The sequence below is a fragment of the Gobius niger genome (genome assembly GCF_951799975.1).
Source record: "Gobius niger genome assembly, chromosome: 9".
Taxonomy (NCBI): domain Eukaryota; kingdom Metazoa; phylum Chordata; class Actinopteri; order Gobiiformes; family Gobiidae; genus Gobius; species Gobius niger.
In genome coordinates this window covers 2,794,578-2,817,422 of record NC_136860.1, presented here as the reverse complement: position 1 = coordinate 2,817,422, position 22,845 = coordinate 2,794,578, and the positions used below count along the sequence as shown (strand labels likewise).

At 43.1% G+C, this 22,845-nt stretch overlaps 1 protein-coding gene across 1 annotated transcript in view; it reads left to right on the top strand.

The window, feature by feature from the left end:
- The first annotated feature begins 1,397 nt into the window (after window positions 1-1,397).
- LOC306967794 (tissue factor pathway inhibitor-like) overlaps window positions 1,398-22,845 on the top strand; it is an 84,271-nt gene continuing 62,823 nt past the window's right edge. The window contains exon 1 of the mRNA XM_079562982.1: window positions 1,398-1,579. Coding sequence (XP_079419108.1) covers window positions 1,486-1,579 — 94 coding nt within the window. The 5' untranslated portion in view covers window positions 1,398-1,485. The remainder of the gene's footprint in view (window positions 1,580-22,845) is intronic.

Here is a 22,845-nt window from a genome sequence, read left to right as displayed (position 1 = left end):
TCAGCTCTGAGCTTTGTTCATGTGGAGCAGCTCCATGAAGCAGAGGAACAAGATTAAATATGATTATAATGAATATTATCAATGCAAAGTCGACTAAATTCGTCTTAAATTTAGTCGACTAAATTTACTTGCAATTTTAGTCGACTAAAACTAGACTAAAATTGAAGATATTTTGTTGACTAAAACTAGACTAAAATAGAATTACATTTTCGTCAAAAGACTAAGACTAAAACTAAATTAAAATATGTTGTCAAAATTAACACTGCAGGTGACTGAGGCCCCGCCCACTGGAGCTCCGCCCACAGACCCACGTTACAAAGAATCTGGTCAAACATCAATATCAGGCAGCAGATCATAAAACCGTCTGTTTGAAACTTCTCTTCCACATGATGGTGTCGGTGCTTCAGTCGTGTTTATGAGACGTCACAATAATAAAGTTTGTCCACAAGAGGTCAGTGTTCAGACAGAATGAAACGGCTCAGAGACTTCGAAGCGTGCAACACTTTTTTAGCAGGAAAACCTCAAAGTGTTACAAGGCTTCACTCGCCCGTCACTATCTGCTCGGAAATACAAATCAAGGATATTCCCCGAGAACAGGTTGTTCTCCTGGCGTGTGGTGACTGTGGACTGTGACGTGTAGCCAATGAGAAAGCGAGATGACAAGGTGGCGAGGAAGAACGGAGGGGAATGTTTTTTTTTTACTCTGAAGTCACGTGTGATCTCGAGAGGTCACCATATGTGGAGTCTCTCGGGTTTGGAACATATGCCGACAATGTTGAAACCTTTCCGTGAGAACCAGGTTTAAGCAGGAAGAGCCTGGTCGGTGCTTGGATGGGAGACCGTTGGTGGTGGTGGTGGCTGGCAGCCTCACTTCCGTCAGTCTACCCGAGGGCAGCTGTGGCTACAATTGTATAACCAAGTATGGAGTGAATTAATGATGCACCGTAAAGCGTCTTTGAGTGTCCAGAAAACCACTATTCAAAACCACTGCGTTATTATTATCACTAGAGGTTAATAGTCTTGAAATAAAAGACAAACCAAGTGTTTCCAAACGTTTGACCAGTTCTGTGTGAATCGAAAAGTGAAAGAAGACTAAGTTTGGGAATAATCCTGCCGCACATGGAGCTTCTGCAGAAATCAATGTTTTGACAAAAGAGTGCAACGTTCTGGAGACATTTGTTGGGTCAGCTGGCGCATCCAGAGTGTCCTTATCTTGTGTGGTCTCCTCCTCCTCTTCCCTCTTCTCCCTCCTGACTAATTAACCGTTATCATTTCCTTGAGGAGATGAGTGCGCGCGGACACGACCTCTTGTCCAAATATAATGAGTCGCGCCGTCAAAGAAGGAGGGACTTCGCTGCGCTCTGGCACCGCGTAACCACCAGGCGGAAGTACCGTGCCCAGTCCCAGCCCTCTTTACGCGTCTTTAAACGGCTGTAAACTCCGCGCAGGCACACAGTCACACGGAGCCCTGACTTGAGCGGGATCATGGACACAGCCGCGGTGAACAAGTGCCTTCTCCTGTGCGCGCTGTGCGTCCTGAGCGCGGCGTGGAGCGAGGGGCGCAGGTCCCACAGACACGGTAAGGACGCAGACTTTTATTCTCACGCGGTTTGTTGGACAACTTTTGGAAACTTTTGCCGGAGCTGAGGGTCAGGCAGTGACTGATCTCTGTGGTTTGTGTCAAGGCTTTTGACGCGTGGCTTTGGAAGATGTGGCTCCACTTGATTCATCCAAACCTTTGGAAAACTACTTTGTGACGCACGTCTTAGTCATTACAGCCGTGGTATAGGAAGAGAATTACGCAGCACATTCATATTTTAGTCAAATCCAGTCGTTATTTATACTTATGTTGTGATATTTTACCAGATTAGCCAAAAATATTAGTACAAGAAGTACAAGAAACAAATGTTAAAAGGAAAAGGAAAAGCTTCAGTTGTTGCATAAATTATGAAAAACGAATCTTGTATTAAAGTAAAAATCCGACTGTTTCCAAAGAAAACAGTATTACACACACACATATATATATATATATATATATATATATATATATATATATATATATATATATATTTCTGAAGAATAAGGGGCGACATGAAGCCTTTGTAACTTTTTATTACTCGACTAAGGGTAAAGATACTTCATTACAGTATTACTCACGTAGAAGTAAAAGTACTGAATGATATAAATACTCTAATAAGTAAGGTTTAAATTCAAAAAGTACTTGAGTAAATGTAGCTGAGTACTACCCGCCTCTGTATTTTACACATGGGATTTGGGTTAGAGGAGGAGTAGTATAGTAAGAGGAGTACTAGTAGGAGTAGTATAGTAAGAGGAGTAGTAGTAGGAGTAGTGTAGTAAGAGGAGTAGTAGTAGGAGGAGGAAGAGGAGGAGTAGTAGTATAGTAGGAGGAGGAGGAGAAGTAGGAGTAGTGTAGTAAGAGGAGGAGTAGTATAGTAGGAGGAGGAGGAGTAGTAGGAGTAGTGTAGTAAGAGGAGGAGTAGTATAGTAGGAGGAGGAAGAGGAGGAGTAGTAAAAGTAGTAGTCGGAGTAGTAGTTCCTTTATTTATGCGTAAAACCTTCATGCCATCTAAAATGTTACAAAGTTAGTTATTAGGTTAGAATAGTGTAGAATTATTACATTTCAAATAAAAAGGACCGTCTCTGACGATATTGCTGATTCAGCAAGAAGCCGGTGTCCAAAGTGCGGCCCGAGGGCCAAATGCGGCCTTCAGACAAATTTTTGGTGGCCCTCAGGCCGCACTTTGGACACCCCTGATATAGAGGGACATGAGAAAATGACACATAGATTTCATAAAGGTCAGTGTTTCCTTTGTTATGTTGACCCACAATCACACAAACAGTAGAAACAAGTCAGAGAATGTTCTCATCTGGAAAGTCAGCGTTCAATATTGTACATTTCTTGCAAAAAGTTTGCCTAGTATTCATAGCCTTGACCTGTTTTTCGCATTTTTTGTTGCTTTCTACATTGTTTTTTTTCCATTTTTGGGGGCTTTTTTCAAGAAGCTTTCAGATTTAAAGCCAGACTGGAGAAAATGTGCTCGGTTCAGGTTCAGTTGTAATACATTATTTATTTTCCCCATACTAAACTGAACTCTCTCAGTACTCTCTCAGTGTAGTTTCCAGATAAATCCTCACTTCCCGTCAGTCTGAGTCCCGGTAACATCGATCCGGGGTGAACTGGACCCGTGTTTGTTTGTTTTGGCGTTTCTGAGGCTGCGTCTGTCGGGTCCGAAGGGCAGATTTACGGCCGTTCCCACACCTCGCCCTGAGCTCCTCCCCCTGTCCCGCAGCTGATCTTTCACTGAGGTAAACATGACCTCATCACGTTCCTCCACGCGCTGGAGAAACGGCAACAACAACAGACTCACGGGGTCAGGACAGGAGCGAGTCCAGCGCTTTCTCTTTCAGAGGCTCGGTTTACACGCTCAGAGAAATCAGATAACTGGAGTAATCGGATAACCCAATAATCAGATCTGACGAGCTTGTATTAAACATGATCATCCAAAACTCCGGGTTCTACATGAGCCGAGTCAGTTATACTTATAGAGCAGCTGAACCATCTCCTCGGTCAGACCCACCTGCAGACCCAGGCGGAGCGAGCAGGGGAAGCTGCAGACCTGGAGGCGAGTGCGCCCTCTGCTGGATCAGGCGGGTCTCGACCGATCAGCTTTTAGGAAGGTTGATGTTGATCGACTTCACACACGTGAGGAGTTAGTCGGCTGAAATAATTACATTTTTTCATGAAACCAAAGCAAAATTCTTATGATGAAATGTGTAATTAGAAGCTTCTGTTGATTGATAAAGATAACAGAACTTACGAACAGAATACACATGTTTTGTTATTTTTATTCCTAAACGATCCTAATCTTAGCCTACCTCAATCCTATCAAGCCTAACCTAACCCTAATCTTAACCTAACCCTAATCTTTACCCAACCCTAATCTTAACCTAACCCTAATCTTTACCCAACCCTAATCTTAACCTAACCCTAATCTTTACCCAACCCTAATCTTGACCTAACCCTAATCTTGACCTAACCCTAATCTTGACCTAACCCTAATCTTAAAATAACCCTAATCTTAACCTAACCCTAATCTTGACCTAACCCTAATCTTGACCTAACCCTAATCTTAACCTAACCCTAATCTTAACCTAGCCCTAATCTTGACCTAACCCTAATCTTGACCTAACCCTAATCTTAACCTAACCCTAATCTTAACCTAACCCTAATCTTAACCTAACCCTAATCTTAACCTAACCCTAATCTTAACCTAACCCTAATCTTAACCTAGCCCTAATCTTAACCTAACCCTAATCTTAACCTAGCCCTAATCTTAACCTAACCCTAATCTTAACCTAACCCTATCAAGTCTAACCTAATCCTAAAGCCCCGCCTTAACCGTGTGCATTTTCTCCAGTTCAGTTTTACCCAAATCTAAAAGCTTCTCGACTGGAGCTTACAAAGTACAAGCCAGTAGCGCCTCATTTGAAAGCTAAGACCTACAAAACTGATGATGGTGATTATGTTATTGCTTTGTCACTGAGTTTTCGTCTTTTTTTGCCCATTTTCAAGAAGCTTTTAGATTTGGGTAAAGCCAAAGGTGGAGGTCAGGAGGTTAACAGGGTTTGAACCATGGGTCTTCGAGTCCCCAAACACATGATGATGCTCCTCTGGGGGGCTGGATCAGAGGGCTGTGGGGGTCAGCAGGACAACCTTCTTGCAGATCGGTCTCCATGGAAACAAGCCCCTATAGCTCAGAACCTGCTCTGGACCGGGTTTAGTCCCAGCGTTGACCAATCACAGGAGAGAATCCTCCGCCCCTGAACAAAGGCGTCTCAGTCAGATGAACCTGAGCTCTCAGATCCAGTTCAGTCTTTTGTCCCGAAGGCTCCGAGCTCTTTCTGAACCACAGGCGGAACTTCCACTGATGTGACTTTTCGTTTGTCCCAGGGCTCATTTATAGGTTTCAGATGTCGGCCATCTTTACATAACCGGGGCCGGTGATTCATCCAGGTCTAATGTCACGCACGGGGTTAATACAGGCAGCCGTTCACTTTAATCCACTTAAGACAAAACATGGCTCTTTCACCCAGAGGTCAATGTGGACGTTTATCGCTATGGTTTCTCCCTGAACATCTTAGTTTTCATATAAAATAGACCAAACTCTCCCTTTGTGCTGTTTTTGAGACGTTTTATCGAGTGTTGCTTCAGACTCCTGCATGGATGGCTTTCATTCACTAATACTGACAAGTTTGGTATCCACGTGTAGCACGAAAGGCTGTGACCGAGATGACGCTGTAATCCAAATATGGGCATTTCCTTTGTGGGAGACAGCAGCGGCTAAAGACGGGAGGAATATACTCAGCTGCACTTTTTCAGATTTTTAAGTTTTTTTTTTTTTTTTTCTCAGATGGAATTTTTAATATCTACTTCCTGACCAATTTATTGAGCTTTGAACCACAAAAAAAATAGTTTATTAAAAAAAAAATAAACAAGATCCACAATCTGCTCTGGAAAAAAACCCAACAAAATAAAACCAAACACTGCAACTTTTTGGCCATTTTTATGTTGATGGAAACGAAAAATGACAGAAAACTTCTCACATACAGGAGCTCGTCAAGAGAATATCATGGAAAAAGTGCGTTTACTTCTGTTATTCAACTTTAAAATGTGAAACTAATAGAAGTGACATATGTTTAGCCTTTGTTATAGTTTTGATGATTATGGCTTACAGTCCATTTTCAAAAGATTCTAATTTTATGAGACAAATAACGCCTATACATTATGTCACTTTGCATGTAATGAGTCTATATCATGTACTAGTTTCACAGTTTAAGTTGAACAACAGAAGTAAATGCACCTTTTCATGATATTTTAATTATATGACGAGCACCTGTATGTGGCAATTATTTTTACTTTATTTCTACATTATTATTTTCCCTTTTCACCTGCAGCGCCTCCTTTACAAACACTACCTTTAATGTCATGTCAAAAGAGCAGGAACAAGATTTATGCACCAAAAATAGATGAGCTGTGTCATTCTTCTCCATGAAATGTCGATTTAAAGCCACTTTAAATCCAATCTAACTCTTTCTAAGGACATTTAAGCCCTTCATTTTGGCACATTTCCTGCGACATGCCTTTTACTCCCACGCGGAAACTCTGAATATTGATATAACATTTGATACGGAACATTTGATACGGTACGTTGGTCCAGTGCGAGTTCCCGATGTGGGAAAGGTGCTGTGGTGGGTTTGTGATAACAGGAAGCGTGAGAGCGTTATCTGCGGCGCACACAGGCCGAGGTCTGTCCACCCCACAGGAACCAGAGAACCGGACTCCGGAGCGCCCGGAGCCGCGCTGCTGGATCTGTTTTCCTTTGGCCGGGTTTAAACTCACACACGGGCGTCTCAGGGGCACCGTAAATACTTCCATGAGGTCACTGGTTTGGGACGTTCTGCTCAAACATCCGTGTGAAAAGTCAAAAACGGAAAGGGCTTCTTCTCACTGACGATGGTTGTTGGAAGTTCAGAACAAAATGGCGGCTTCAGCGTCAAACAGGAAGTCGTTCAGAGAAAGATGTTCGGAGAAAGATGGATCCTGAAGAGCACGACACAAGAATAAAATATGCTTGGCTTGCAAAAGTGTGGGCCCCCCTTCAACTTTTCGATATTTTTCCACGCTATGGACCAGAAACATAAATCACTGAAATGTTCTGTGACACACACTAAGTGACACAGTCGAGAAGTGAAATGAAATGTATACATGATTTAGATTTTTTTTTTATAAGAAAAAACTGGAATGTGCAAAAGTGATGTCAGCCAGGTTTTGTCCTCGTCTGGAACAGTGTTAATTTCTTCGACTCAAATATTTAGTCTTAATTTTAGTCAAAGAGATATTTTTGACGACTAAAATTGGACTAAAACTAAATTAAAAGTTGTTCATGAGACTAAAACTATGACTAAAATTGACAGTTCTATTGACTGCCTGAAAGAGCCTCAGATCTTGTAAATCCTCTGCCAAAGGATCAGCTCTGAGCTTTGTTCATGTGGAGCAGCTCCATGAAGCAGAGGAACAACATTAAATATGATTAGAATCAATATTATCAATGCAAAGACTTCCCCCCGCTCACTTCCGTCAATAACCTTTAGGAGTTACTGCGCGGACTTTGTGCTCCTCGTATCATTACGCCTCACAATATAGCCCCCCTTTTTATCTGCTTATAAAATCGACATGTTACATTTCTGTGTAAATATACTTCGCATGAAAACACTTCACGTAACTTTATTTAAACAGGGAACACGTGGAAGAGCTTGGTAGCTTCTATCGTGAGCTTTTTTGGAGCTATGTGACATGTGGGAGAGGCTGTGTATGTGCTCCGTTTGCGTGACAGAGCGCACGGACAAAGACCAGACGGGGATATATTAACTCGGCTAAGGTTAGGTAAGAACATATCTCAGTATGTAAAAACGGTGGCCTATTCCTTTAAGGTTTACATTTTACCTGAGTACTTCTATTATGGACAATGCTACTATTTGTATGTCATTTTGGGAGACTCGGGTTGCATCTAAACATAAGAAATGGCCTTGTAATCAAGCAAAACTTGTTGAAAACATTCAACACTGTAAAATGTGTTGCCACCCCAGAAATTATCCCTGACCCTGCTTGCCACCCCGTGATTTTTTTTCTAGATCCGCCCCTGCTTCTGGCAAACAGAAAACAGGACTGCTTATGGTTTTCTTCTCAAAACGCCAGATTTGTGCAGTTACGACTAATAGTTATCTTGTGGACAGTTTCCCCCACCTGAGCTGTGTCTCTCTGCAGTTCATCCAGGGTCACCATAGGCTTCTCTGTAACAGCTGTGGTCAATGCTGTCCTTGTTCGGTCAGTAAGTTTAGGAAGACGGCCGAGTCTTGGTAGGTTTGCAGTGATGTCAGACTCTTTCCATTCCTGGATCGTGTATTTAACTGTACTTTAAACCCAGCTTTATTCTTCTCAATAACTTCATCCCGGACCTGCCTGGTGTGTTCTTGGACTTCATGATGCTTCTGCTCCACAATAGTCTCTAACAGACCTGAGACCATCACAGAGCAGCTGTGTCTGAACTGACATTAGAAACACACAGGTCGACTCTGTTTAGTCACTGGGTCAACATGTGATCGTTCAGAAATCATCAGGAAACTTCTGAAGGCAATTGGTTTCAGGGGGCGGGACTTAAACACATCACACTTTTCAGTTTTTTATTCATGAAATCAATGTCAAAGTTCAAGGGGGCCCATACTTATGTACACCCCTGAAGTTACCAGTGAAGTTTTGCGTTTCGGAACACTACACTGCCCCCTAGAGGAGAAGCATAGAGAGATGTTTTGTAGAGGAGCAGGTGCAGAGTTCGATTCTGAGCACTGATCTCAGACGAGCTTTTGTTTACTGACGGTGGTGATGCCGCCTTGTTCTTCTGTCCAAGATTTTTAAAGCTTATTTCGTGGACGGATTCCAACGGCCTCAAGGTTGTTTTCTTGGCCTGGGACCAGCAAGTTATACAATAATAAAATGGGACACGATCATCGCATTAAAAAATGTTTTCGCTTCCTCCAAGGTCAGTGAAGTCCTGGTGCATTAAAGCAGAACTAAGAAACTTTTTTTTTACCTTGATAAATCCTTTCCGTAGTCCCTCTGGGAGTAATACAAGGGTGACTGGGGGGTCTTTCACCTCCCCCTGGTGTCTCTGCCCAGAAAAAACACAATTGTAACTTCCCTGCCTCCGGGTCGGAGTCACCAATACACACTAATAGAATCACGAAGAAGCTAACAGGCTAACGGGCAAAGCTAACTGAAGAATACAGGGTTTAAACTGGCAAGAATTCTAAGTAGATCTATGTCAGTTCTTCCTTTTTCCAGTGAAAGCTCTTTCTTCAGAACAGCACCTGCGGCTCCGTGACTGAACCTCTGACTCACTTCCATGAAATGTCTTGCCCAAGGACACAAGAATATCCGCTGAGCTGGTCTGAACTGGGGCGAACTCTCTAACGAGGGAAAGAACACAAAATCCAGCTGTGATGAAGTCTCCAGGGGTGTTCGACTGGCCCGGCTCACCTGTCCGGGCTGTGAGTGGAAAAAACCCCGAGCCCCGGCGCGTGCGGAGGGCGCTCTGGCAGCTGGTTCACACCTGGGGGCAGATTCTCAGACCGCACCGGGACATACCAGGACGACAACGCCAGGGTTCAGTTCGTCATCCTCGTGGCAAACGCTAACATCCAAAACCGCGTTATTACAGGTTATCACAACACGGCCCAGACCTGCCCAGGCGTTAATGATCACAAACCCATGATAACGAGTTCAGAGTCAGGGCTTTACGCTTCATTTGTGCCTGACATGTCGTGGTCTGCAGCTGTGACTCACTCAGGCCACGCCCACTGGTCACACGCCCTCTGTTCAGACCAATGTTGTGGCCTCAGGCTCCATAACAGACGGCTCTGAATGCTTTCGCTTTCCAACTTTAGTCCAGGTTTAGTCCACGTTTAGTCCAACTTTAGTCCACGTTTAGTCCAGGTTTAGTCCACGTTTAGTCCAACTTTAGTCCAATGTTTACTCCACGTTTAGTCCAACTTTAGTCCACGTTTAGTCCAACTTTAGTCCACGTTTAGTCCAGGTTTAGTCCACGTTTAGTCCACGTTTAGTCCAACTTTAGTCCATGTTTAGTCCACGTTTAGTCCAACTTTAGTTTAACTTTAGTCCATGTTTAGTCAAACTTTAGTCTAACTTTAGTCCAACCCTAGTCCACGTTTAGTCCAACTTAAGTCCACGTTTAGTCCAACTTAAGTCCACGTTTAGTCCAACCTTAGTCCACGTTTAGTCCAACTTAAGTCCACGTTTAGTCCAACCCTAGTCCACGTTTAGTCCAACTTAAGTCCACGTTTAGTCCAACCCTAGTCCACGTTTAGTCCAACTTAAGTCCACGTTTAGTCCAACCCTAGTCCACGTTTAGTCCAACTTAAGTCCACGTTTAGTCCAACCCTAGTCCACGTTTAGTCCAACGTAAGTCCACGTTTAGTCCAACTTAAGTCCACGTTTAGTCCAACTTTAGTCCACATTTAGTCCCAGTTTAGTCCACGTTTAGTCCAACTTTAGTCCACATTTAGTCCACGTTTAGTCCAACTTTAGTCTAACTTTAGTCCACGTTTAGTCCATGTTTAGTCCACGTTTAGTCCCAGTTTAGTCCACGTTTAGTCCACGTTTAGTCCACGTTTAGTCCATGTTTAGTCCCAGTTTAGTCCACATTTAGTCCACGTTTAGTCCATGTTTAGTCCACATTTAGTCCCAGTTTAGTCCACGTTTAGTCCACGTTTAGTCCCAGTTTAGTCCACATTTAGAAATGGAGTTCTTGTGGCTAACAGTCCTATCGTGGTAACTTTAATAACAGTTAAAATGCTGTATTTTGCACTTGGTTTATGCTAAATCTCTCTGTAACAGCTGGATCTATCCACTCCAAACAAAAACTGTCACAAAGTGCAGCGTCTTCTCTCTCAGCACAGATGAACTAAGGCAGGCCGTCTCACACTCCGGACCTCGAGGTGACTTCATTTCAGAGCTTTACCGTTAGCAGAGTTTGTTGCAGTCCCGTAAGTGCAGTTGCAGCTTTGGCCTGTAGGGGCAGCATATAAAGAGTCGCACAATGAAGTGAAGATGAATGTATGAAGATCATTGAATAAAGATCGTATTATCATTGTCGAGAAAGCACATTCACTGTGATGAAGTAGTTATTAAAGACTCTAAAAGTGATGTACTTTTAGATCTGTTTCAAGACAGCAGGCAGAGCCATGTCGCTCATTACAACTCTGAGTGTCCCCTCAGGGGTCTGCTCCTACTCTTGAGATGTACAGGCTATATATATATATATATTTTAATAAATTCCCCAATATTATGCATTTTTTGCTCATGTTACAATGCACTCATATTAAAAAAATATTATATTTAAAATGCATTTTTACATTTTTTTGCTCTTTACTAGGGCTGGGTACCATTAAACAGTACCTACTTGGTACCGACTCCCCAGCAAAGTGGTTAAAAACCAGGACTAAACCAGGACTGAATGAGAAACTAGACTTAGACAAAGAGAAAAGCAGCTTTAGCTTTAGCCTCACAGTTACTGCTGTTGTTACTAAACTCCAGCTGCAGGAGGAGCAGATCAAAGATTGTTTGGGGATAAAGTGAGCGCTCACTCTGCATTAGCCATTTCTGGAACAGTTTTGGTAAATGATTAGTGACAGAGTGAGCGCTCTCACTATGTAACAGATCTCTGACGTGTGAAGCTTTCACTTTGTGGAGCAGCTCAGTGTGTTTATAAAAGTTTAGCTGAAAGAAACCGTGTCGTGATGTGGATCTGTCTCTGCAGCTCAGGAGGGAATAATGTCCTTTCCCTCTTTTATCGCTGCTTAAGTGAGAATTCTGCTATAAAAATGAAGTTACAGGTGACGCTGCTGCGCCTGTGTTCTTTCTGTTGTGCCGTTTTAGGACTTTCTCCTGAATGATACTTTTTTATACACATTATAATTTAAAATAATTAAAATAACATTGGTATAAAAAAAAGTATTGTTAAGGCACCGGTACCGAAAAGCAGGTATCGTTAAAGTAGTGGTACCCAGCCCTACCCTTTAAATTTACATTTACTTTACTGTTTTTCAGACCTTTTGCTTTAAAGTTTGAGAACCGCTGAACTCAGGTCACATGACCGTCTCATAAAGACGTCCGTCAGTGGAGACGATTTTCCAAACAGTGAATGTGTCAGGTTTGTGATTCCAGTCACTTCCATTTGATGATAAGAGAAACATTGAGTGACATTTCTTTCCAAAACTGTGTTTTGCATATTTTAAACTCCCCAAGCTGTCGATCAACATCCGCACGGTTCAAGGCCAATTTATTTTGTTTGTCGAGGGAGAAACAAAATAAACTTGGCTTTAGCTTAAAACTACCTGGACGTTTGGAATGTGCATTGACCAGGAATCAGCAATGTCAGTAATTTTCATTTTCACAGACTTTACCTGGAAATGACAGATCATGTTATTTATTCATCTGTGATGTAAACGCTGACTCTCAGGTTTGTTTGTGAGCTTCGCTTTGAGACACAAAGTCTCTTCTCATAAAACTGTTTCTTTTCTCCTTTAATCCGTTCACTCTGAAGCTCCTCCTGCGTCTAAACTTTGCACCAAACACATTTAAACTTTCTCTCAGAGCCGCCATGTTGGTCTGTCTGACGTTCTTCCTTCCGTACTTCCTGTTCATCGTTATATGTTCCTCTTTTATGCTTTTTAAATGGATAAAAAACAGCATTTGGGTCAAAGGAAAGAATGTTTCCACTTCATTACGGTAAAGCGGGAGAACTAAAACTATAATACACAAGATAAAGAAGGACATTAGAGAAAACAAAGCGATGTGATGGAGCCTGGAGCACATGACGTTTCTGCAGAGGAGCTGGATTCTGTGATATTCAGTCCTAATTCAGTCCTGGATTAGTGCTGGTTCAGTCCCGGTCGCTCCTCGGTGCTAAAGTTGTCCCTCTCTCGTCTTCAAAGTCATGTCTTTACTGACTTTAATCCCATTTAGCCTGGAAGCAAGTTTCCTTAAAAAAAGCATTCTGGAAATACTCCTCCTCTGGTGCTGGTTCTCCTCCTAATGGGCTTAGCTCTGGACCGTGGACCCGAGAGGAGGCGGAGGTTTATGAACCCGACTCAAGGCCAGACGCTGTATTTGAATAGGGGAGAATAATGAATGTGGAGGAATCAATATGAAGCTGTAGATACTGACATTAAAATGAGAAATAAATGCACTGTAAGTTATTTTCCGCCGTTTCTGTGAAGAGCATTTGCAGTTTCTGTGTCCACATTGTTTTTCCGGATGCTTTTGCTCATCATTGCCGTGTTTTTGTGAAGATCAGCGGATTTTTTGCTGCCGAGAGTCCTCACTGTCCATGAAGGAAACAGCTTTTATAAAAGGAAATGATGATCTAAAGATCGTTGACCCTAGTTTAGTTTTTTGTATCTGATGTTTTCATGACGGCCTGAGCGACACAGATCTGATGTTTTTATATTCGACCCAGGCCACGTGGACATGTCCTAAATCTGATGCGTATCTGATCTTTCTGTAGGTCGTATTTACCTAAACAATCTACATGTCAGTGATGCCTTTCATTCTGCGCTAAAGTCGACGGAAAACACAAAATTGACTTGAAACTATTATATATTTAGGCAGATATTTAGGCATTTGCCTCTTCAGATAACATTAGTGTCAGAGAGGAGAGAGGAGAGAAGAGTAGAGAGGAGGAGAGAAGGAGAGAGGAGGAGAGAAGAGGAGAGAGGAGGAGGAGAGAGGAGGGAAGAGGAGAGAAGAGGAGAGAGAAGGAGAGAAGAGGAGAGAGGAGGAGAGAAGAGGAGAGAGGAGGAGGGAGGAGGAGAGGAGGAGAGAAGAGGAGAGAGGAGGAGGAGAGAGGAGGGAAGAGGAGAGAAGAGGAGAGAGAAGGAGAGAAGAGGAGAGAGGAGGAGAGAAGAGGAGAGAGGAGGAGGGAGGAGGAGAGGAGGAGAGAAGAGGAGAGAGGAGGAGGAGAGAGGAGGGAAGAGGAGAGAAGAGGAGAGAGAAGGAGAGAAGAGGAGAGAGGAGGAGCGAAGAGGAGAGAGGAGGGAAGAGGAGAGAGAAGGAGAGAAGAGGAAATTGAAGGAGGAGAGAGGACGAGAGAGGAGGAGAGAGAGGAGAGAGGAGTTAATAAGAAAGGAGAGTGTTTCATAAAACATGCAATATCTCTGTTTCTAGAAAAAAATAAGTGATTTTGATCAAACCTAGCCTCTGTTTAGCTTGGATTTCTCAGGAATCGAGGCACGTAGAATGAAACAGTTTTCACCTACAGAGAGATTAGAGTCTCCCCTTTCAAACGAGCCACAGCCTGTGTCCATAGCTGTAACATAGAATACACCACACTGCTACAAATATCATGAACAATGGTCTGGATTGTTGCCGCTCTACAGCTAAATCCCAAAACAGCCCCGCCTCGATGAGTTAAAATGATTTGGTTATTGATGTATTGGCTGCAGACCTTCAGGTAAAGAACTTCCTCAGAGTTAGGCGAGAGAGTTGGAGTCACTTCCTCCTCGCTGACGACAAAACGTCCTCAGATAAACATGAGGTGTCGCGTTCTCGTGCTCGGGGAGAGAACGTCTCCTTGATTCAGAGCTGAGGGAGCGTAAATGGAAGCTCGTGTCTGTGTCGTCGAGAGTTAATGAGCCGCATGAATTACAGCTCGTTAAACGCTCCGTGGTTCTGAGCGGGTTTGATGGCGGCTCTGATGGCGGCTCTGATGGCGGCTCTGATGGCGGCTCTGATGGCGGCTCTGATGGCGGCTCTGATGGCGGCTCTGATGGCGGCTCTGATGGCGGCTCTGATGGCGGCTCTGATGGCGGCTCGGGGGTAAAGCTGTTGTTGTTCTTACATGAGTTTGGGTTCAGGCAGATGAAGAGAACAGGTCACCCCTCGTTAGTTCACACGATTTAAATCAGATCCTCAAAGCGAAAGAACAAAGATTTAGTTACACAGATTTTCTCAGAGGGATTTTGGATTGAAAAAGTTCAATAGAGTCTGTCATTTTAATGTAAATTTCTTCTTGTTTATTGGGTTCAAAACTCAATAATGCTGGGGATTAAAAACCTTCCAAATGTACCGTAATGTCCGGACTAGAAGCCTCTACTTTTTAAAGTAACTTATTACACTTGCTACTGTCTTGTGCTCTCTCTCTCTCTCTCTCTCTCTCTCTCTCTCTCCCCATCTCTCTCCCCATCGCTCTCCCCCATCGCTCTCTCCCCTCGCTCTCCCCCCTCGCTCTCCCCCATCGCTCTCCCCCATCGCTCTCCCCCATCGCTCTCCCCATCGCTCTCCCCATCGCTCTCCCCATCGCTCTCCCCATCGCTCTCCCCATCGCTCTCCCCCATTGCTCGCTCCATTTAAAGTGTCCAAACAGCCTGGCGTCACTCGGGCCTTTGCTCAAACAGCAGAACAGCTGATGGAGATAGAGCCGTCACTCTGGACGTCCCGCGGGGGGCGTGTTTTCTGATCGTTGTCAACGGCGTCTAAAGCAACAACAGGAACAAAGGTTTTTGAGTAATCCTGACAGTTCCAGAATAAACATCTTAAAGGGAGAGTTTGGTCTTTTACCTCAGCTGCTCCTTCATGTCGAAAGGAGCAGCTGAGGTGGCTCAGGCATCTGTTCCGGATACCTCCTGGTCGCCTCCCGCGGGAGGTGTTCCAGGCATGTCCTAGTGGGACAAGGCCTCGTGGAAGACCCAGGACACGCTGGTGGGACTATGTCTCCGAGCTGACCTGGTGTGGCCTCGGTGTCAGAACAGCTGGAGGAGGTGTGTGCGGATCGGGAGGTCTGGGCGTCTCTGCTGAGACTGCTGCCCCCGCGACCCGGCCCCGGATAAAGCGGAAGAAAATGGATGGATGGAGAAAGTTTAGAAAAGTTTAGAATATTTTGACAAAGTTTGAAAAATGTTTTGAACGGTTTGGACCATTTTGGGAAAATTTCAGAAAAGTTGGACATGTTGGATTTTTTTTGTTATTTGTTTTATCATTTTATGTATTTTATTATTATTATTTCAAATTTTGGAACAGTTTGGAAAAATGTGAAAATATTTTTTGGAATTGTTTTTGAAAAGCTTGGAAAATGTTGACATTTTTAGAAATTAAAAAAAATATTTTTAAATTGTTTTTCAACTTTTGGAAACGTTTGTAATAATCTGGAAAAGCTTATTTAAAAAAAAGTTTACATTTTGGAAGATTAACTCCGACATGTCTGTGTGGCTCCCTGGTCTTTCCCACGCTTATTCATTCACAAACACTGACAGGTTTGGTATCCACGTGTAGCAGGAAAGGCTGTGGTCAAATATGGTCATGTTTAGAAAAGTATCTGACCTTTAGTGGCTCCATCAGTCTCCGCTCAGACACATTCAGTCTGATTTATTGAGTTCAAACCATAGAAACATGTGTTGTATGTGTTGAAGTTTTCCAGTGCAGACAGGTTTGTAAATGACTTCCTCCAAACGTGGCTCGTTTGTGGAACGGCATGAATCAAATTTACTCGAAAAACTGACCAGTTCCACAAATAATTGGCCCCCCTGCGTTTCCACAAATGTCCCCCCCACGCAAACGAAGCGCCTCAGATCAAACCCTAAAGTCCTGACGCGCCTGAACGCAGCGCACTAATGAGAGCCTTCCCGCCGCACGCCGCCATGAAGCTTCGGGAACAAAACAGAAACCAAAGGATTTACAAACTGTGTTCATCTGCGAGTAAAAAGGACAATAACAGGAGTTCACTGCTGGACCGGGGGCTGTGGGGGGGTTTGGCTAAAGTTTACTTTTAGATCATGAATAAACAAAAGGAACATGTTTCAAACCCCAAACAATTAACATCTTAGATCAGGGTCTCAAACTCATTTGGAGCGGGGGCCAAAAATGCAAACCCAATGTTGGTCGGGGGCCGCAACAGATTTAGCCTTTTTTATTAAGTGCATTATGATTTTTATTGTTTGCTATAATATAACTTAAAATAAACTGTACATTACCGATCTGCACATTTGTAAGCTAAGACTCAGACAGTTAGTGTGTTTGTAAATGAATCTCATTTTGGTTCAGGGCATCAGTGAATGATCTTTCAGTCAGGTCTTTTACATCTTTACTGCTGTAACTTTTCTTGCACATGTTAATTGAACAACTAAAGTTTCTCCCTGGCGTTCTGACGTCTCCACCTGTTTCAGAAGCTCCTCTCTCTCAGTCGCTGCTTTTAGTCTTTAGCGTCTTTGTTGAAAAAAGTTGATAAGTTGTCTGCAGAAGCACCGCATCTCCCTCCCCTGTCTGATGTTGTCATTCTCACGTCCGCACGGTCCACTATGCCAGTGTTTTTCAACCACTGTGCCGTGGCACACTAGTGTGCCGTGAGATATTGTCTGGTGTGCCTTGGGAAATTATCCAATCTCACCAAGTTGTTTTTAATTTTTAAAACAAATGCATTATTATCCACTAATAATGTACCGTTTTCGAGTGTCTGTGCTGTCTAGTGATTGGCAGAGTAACCATATAATACTCTTCCATATCAGGTAGTTGATTTCTTTGAGACAAGAGAATTAGTGATGTATTGTGGCTAGCGAGACTATACGGTGTTCCTATTCAAGACACTTTGATGAGAACGACTGAATTTAGGCTACAGAGTTAAATTTTTGAACATTTTCTGCTGGTGGTGTGCCTCGTGATTTTTTCAATGAAAAAAATGTGCCTTGGCTCAAAAAGGTTGAAAAACACTGCGCTATGCTACTCTATGGAGTGAAGAGCGACATTGGCGCTACCGTGCGGTGCCTCATGGGAAATGTAGTTCTAACGTGTTCAATGCAATTTACTGGTGGGCTGCATATAATATAAATAAGAATCATCTTGTGGGCCACAAAAAAATACCTCGCGGGCCGCATTTGGCCCCCAGGCCGCATGTCTGAGACGCCTGTCTTAGAGTAAACAACAGACTATAGCCATGGACTCCGATCACCCTCTCCACACTCACTTCGTCCTGCTGCCATCAGGCTGTAGGTACAGGACTCCGCGGTAGGAGCGGGTATGCTTCAGGAAAAGTTTTATCCCCTCCGCCATAGCCGCATTGAACGACCTGTAATTCCCGCCCCCCCCCCCGCATATTCTCTTTTGCGTAGTGTGCTGTTACTGTCTTTGGCTTGTCTTCTGTGTCTTTTGTGTGTGTCTCTGTGACGGCTGTGAAAACAAATTTCCCCCTGTGGGACAATAAAGGTCTATCTATCTATCTCTCTCCCTTTACCATGTTTATTTCATGACCTTGAAGTCACTCCAACATGGCTGCCTTTCCCGCTCTTATCCATCCACAAATACTGACATGTTTGGTGTCAACGCGACGCACTGAATCCCCCCGACAACACTCTGTAACCCAATAATGTCGTTTCCTTTGTGGAAGACGGCAGCCGCCAAAGTCCATAAGTGTATACACATACACAAAGTGACTAAAGTTTAGGGTCGTTTTGCTCCAAATGAGAAAGACTCCACCTTCACAGGCTCCGACTTAACAACTAGCAATTTATAATTATAATAAAAAATCATTCCAGCCTAATTTGTCGAGTTTTGATCAAGGGCTGGGCGATATGACGATATTAAACCGTCTTACGATCTCCGGAGCTGACGATCTGTCGTTTTTGTGGGCTTGTTTTATCGCGGTTTTAAGCACTTTTGCGCAGTCGACTCTTTTCACTGTCGGTGAAGCAAAAACCCCAAACCGCTAACTTTCTGCTACGCAATGACGGACGCTAATGTGAGCGTTTAGCAGCGAGCCTCGTCTACAGTCACATGCACGACCAGGCTCCTCGATCTGGAGCCTCAAACCCAGCGTTCTGTCTCTATTCCAGCTGTTTTTATCTCAGTGAAGAAGCGAGTGTGTCCTTCATCCTCTCAGGTCTGTCAGGCGCTGCATCGTCTCGTTTGTTTCATTTAAATCCTGGACCCGGTTCACAAATGCGCTGTTTATCCAAGTCTTTGAAAATACGAGACTTGTCCAACTTTGGTGAATAACTCGGTCAGGTAATAACTTATGGAAACGAACTGCTTCCGGTTTGACTTTTACACAATAAAAGTCACTGTGTGTTTTCGCTTTAGTGAGACTCTTATTGTGAAAGGGTCAGACAGAGACAGACACATCACAGCAGGAAAGATCCCAAACAGCAACATTAACAACAAGCCTTTACCAAACGCAGTGCTACTGTTTGACTTTCATTGTCTAGATTTTAATTGTGTTTTTTAATGTATAGAGTTTGTTCCAAGTCTATTTTTGACGTGTTGATTATCACAAAGTTAAATAAATTAGCATATTCATTCAATCTTTTTCTTCTTCATTGTTTCATTGAATTTAATCATTTTAATCTGAGGAGGTGTTTGTAACTCATGTCACAAAGTAAAACCACACATTTATGGTTCTATCCATTTAGATTTTCAGAAAATAATGGTCATTTTGGCCAATTTTACTCATAAAATGCTTCATTGTCACAAATAAACCTTGTATTGTTTCAGTATCTACAGTGTTTATGTTTTTGGTTTACTTGGTTAGGACAGTGCATGTTAATGAACACGCCACTGCACACTCTCAAACACACCCTCATTCATCCAGGCCTATTGTACATGTTTTTAGTGGTAGGGGAAACCGGAGTACCCGGAGGAAACCTACGCAGACACGGGGAGAACATGCAAACTCCACACAGAAAGGCCCCGTCCTGGTGGGAATCGAACCTCTGCCACCGATGCTAAACTTGTAAATACTGTATATTCCTTTTTCACCTGCAGTGTCTCGTATTAAACTGATGAAGTTCCTCCTCTGGAAAAAGATCGTTTTTATTTAGCAGCGTCACCGGCTCCACACAGAACATTTAATCGTCTGTTCCTTCCTCTGTGTGACAGACGCGCCGTTATCTCCTGAGACAGTTTCCTGCCGAGTCATCGCTTTCCTCCAACCTAAAGAAACATGATAATAAAGAAACGTGTATATACAATAAAGAAAATGAAGCATGTGGCTGTAGTGGAGCTATAGATACGGACGGCATCTATGGAATCACCCATATATGGTCATGTTTGAAAACAGTTAAAGGGGAAAACAATTTTGAGAAAAATCTAAACTTTCTCTAATTATTAAAAAACTACTTTAACAAACGCTGAATTATGAATAGAGTTTTCTACTAAATAAAGACATGGAGAGGAGCAAAGTGGTTCAAAAGCCCATAAATACAAGAAAAAAACAGAGAATGCTAACATGTTAGCACAGTGCCAATGCTAACGCTAGCTAGCCTGCTGTGAGAAAATACCCATATGGGCCTGATTTACCCTTGACTTTATTTGTCTGTGATAAATAAGTTCATATTCCACCAGAAAATGGCTGAAAGGAGTGAAAAATTGTGTTTCATGAAAGATTCTATTTTCCCCCTCAGCGAGGCCACGCCCCCTACTATCACGAGATGCCGTCTGTATCTATGGCGAGCGCTTTTACTCCACGATGAAAGGGTGACGCTTAGCCAGAGACAGAAATGAAGAATCTGTTCAGGTAGAAGCAAGAAACATTGTATTTCCTAATTTGCTCAAAGGTGATATTGCAGTGGTCTGTGACATTAACATTGCACACATGGCTCCTCCTACTATCGGCCGATACGATACCACATAGAGGCCGATATCTCCAGAACACGGAGTGAGGCTTCCCATTCTCAGTCAGAGCCTTTCAATGAGATTTTAGCTTCACCTCATTTCCTACCTTTGATGAAGCTGCAAATCAATCACAATACTTATTTGTTTTGAAAACAGCACGACTTGGCTCCACACGCCCGGACTTAAAACCAATCCTCTTACTCCCGGGAAAGCTGCGGCAGAAAAGCGGGCCTTCCTTTACACTTGAGCATATCGGCCCCTCGCTGGGACGAGGCGCTGTGCCTGAAAATAATATAAGTTTAATATGAGCAGCAGCTGGACGCCTGAAAGGTCCACAGTCCGAGGGGACGGAGCGTTTAATTCCGCCGCCTGCGTCTCCCGCTGTGGCGTTTGTTTACTCCCAGCTCCCGCCGCCGCCGCCGCCACACCACCGCTTTTCTATTAAAACACTTTATCTTCTGCATCTGTAATCAAATAAGAAGTTGGGTAAAACTTCGATGCATTTTTCTTTCTGGCTCAAACACTGGTGTGCTGAAAAACTTTGTATTTATTTGTTTATTTGACAGGGACAGTACAAGAACACACTGATGTTGTGTACATAACGCATCGCTGGTTAGGCTTTTCAAAGTGTTTTATAAAAGAATAAAGAGGAAAAAGCAGGAAAAAGCATCAAACAATACAACAATAAAAAAGGAAGAAGCGAAGACATATCTGACCACTTCACATCCCCAGTCCAGCCATACAGTTCAGTCTCACACTTTTGTTTGTCTCCTGTGGCAAAGACTTCCATAACTGTGTCTCTTTCACTGAGGTGTTAAGGTTCTATGATACCGATCACGCAGAGCTCAGGCCCATGTTTGGAAGCCCGAGGTGGAACGATGCAGGACTGTTGTGATGTGCAGTGTGCAGAGAGGGGCCCAGGCCTGTCATGTAATTACTATATCGAGTTATCACTCACCAAGTAAAATCCAGGACGATAACATCCATGTATCTATAAAAAGGTCTTTTGTGAGCCAGTCAGGAACCAGGAAATTAATATCTACAGAAGTTTTAGTGTCTCAAATTTAGTTTAGTTTATTTAAAGCTGCCTTTAGCAATGTCTTTTTGAATTGTTTTCATCAGTAGGTGGAGTAGTGAACTCTGCCCTGCTCTGCTCTCATTACATTAAATCCATCCATCCATCCATCCATTTTCTTCCACTTGTCCGTTGCTGGGTCGTGGGGGGAGTTGTTGGAGCTGCCCAAATCACATTGCACCTGCCCCTTATGGCTCCTCCTGCAGGTGGTGGGTCCACAGAAGGACTCATTACATTCAATGAGATACGGAAATCTCATTCATCTTGTGTGAAACTCACATTCATCCATATAAACAAGAGAAGTAGCAAAGGAAATATTTTGAGATTAGCATTTATTTATGTCGTTAAACTGCAACTTTCATGAAAGTCATTTGGAACATAATACTTCCATTTAGAACTAAGTTTACAGCACAGAACCCTTGAACGCCTCAGCCTCTCCTCTGGTGCTGCTTTGCTTTGTGAGGAAAAAGCCCTGAGGCTCCTGTAGATACTGGATTAATAAACAGGAGGATTTCAGGTCGCTCACATGTTTGTCAGTTCACCATGATTGCCACTTCTGTCATAATGCTAAATTGTTAGCCGCTAACTGTTGCTGCATCTTCTGCTTCAAACATTTGCGACGTCTACACGTGTTTGTGTTTACATGGTGCGGGCACAAAGTTTGCTGCTTTTTGCAGGTGTGGCGCGTCTAGCGATGCATTGTGGGAATGCAACGATGCCGGTCCAGCAAAACGGGGAAGCTTTAAGCAGTTTATGTTCATTGTTCATTTCAAAATTCATAACTATACAGCAATGGAGGCTCAAAAGGAGTCGGCTGAAGGAAAGCTCATATTCAATATGGTTGTGTCTGGTTTTGTGCTCGTGCATGTGTTTATCTCATTATATTCCTTTTAAAAGTTTCCTTTGAGAAACTTGAATTGTGTGGGAATGTTGTGGTAGTGATCAGTGGTATACGACCCCACGTACAACTTTTTTCTCTCTGGACATTTGGACACAGCCAGTATCTCGACTCTGTAATTAGATTGATTGAGCTTTGAAGCCAAAAAAACAAGGCAGAATATGAATTGTACAGATTTTTTCCACTTATAATGAGCTTATTCAAAACTAAATAATCTTTGTTACTAACACAATTCAAAATTAAACTCTGGGTTTTTCCATTATTTATATTTTGCCGCTGAAAATATCTGTAATTTTGGTCATTTTTATGCACTAAATGCCTTATTTTTATATGAAAACATCAAATGACAAAAAACTTGCAACACATTTTTGCCCTGTATTTAAATCAGTAATGTTCAGCCAAAGTTTCAAATTGATATCTCTACATTTTATTTTTTTACCTATTCCCCTGCACCATTGTGGCAGGAAGGGCCTGGCAGGACTTGGATGGGACCATTTGGGAACACCAGGAAGCCTAGCGAATGTAGTGAGTGAGTGGTGGTCGGAGGGGCCGATGGCGCAGACTGGTTGCCTCGCTTCCATCAGTCTACCCCAGGGCAGCTGGAGAATGGAGTGAACGAAT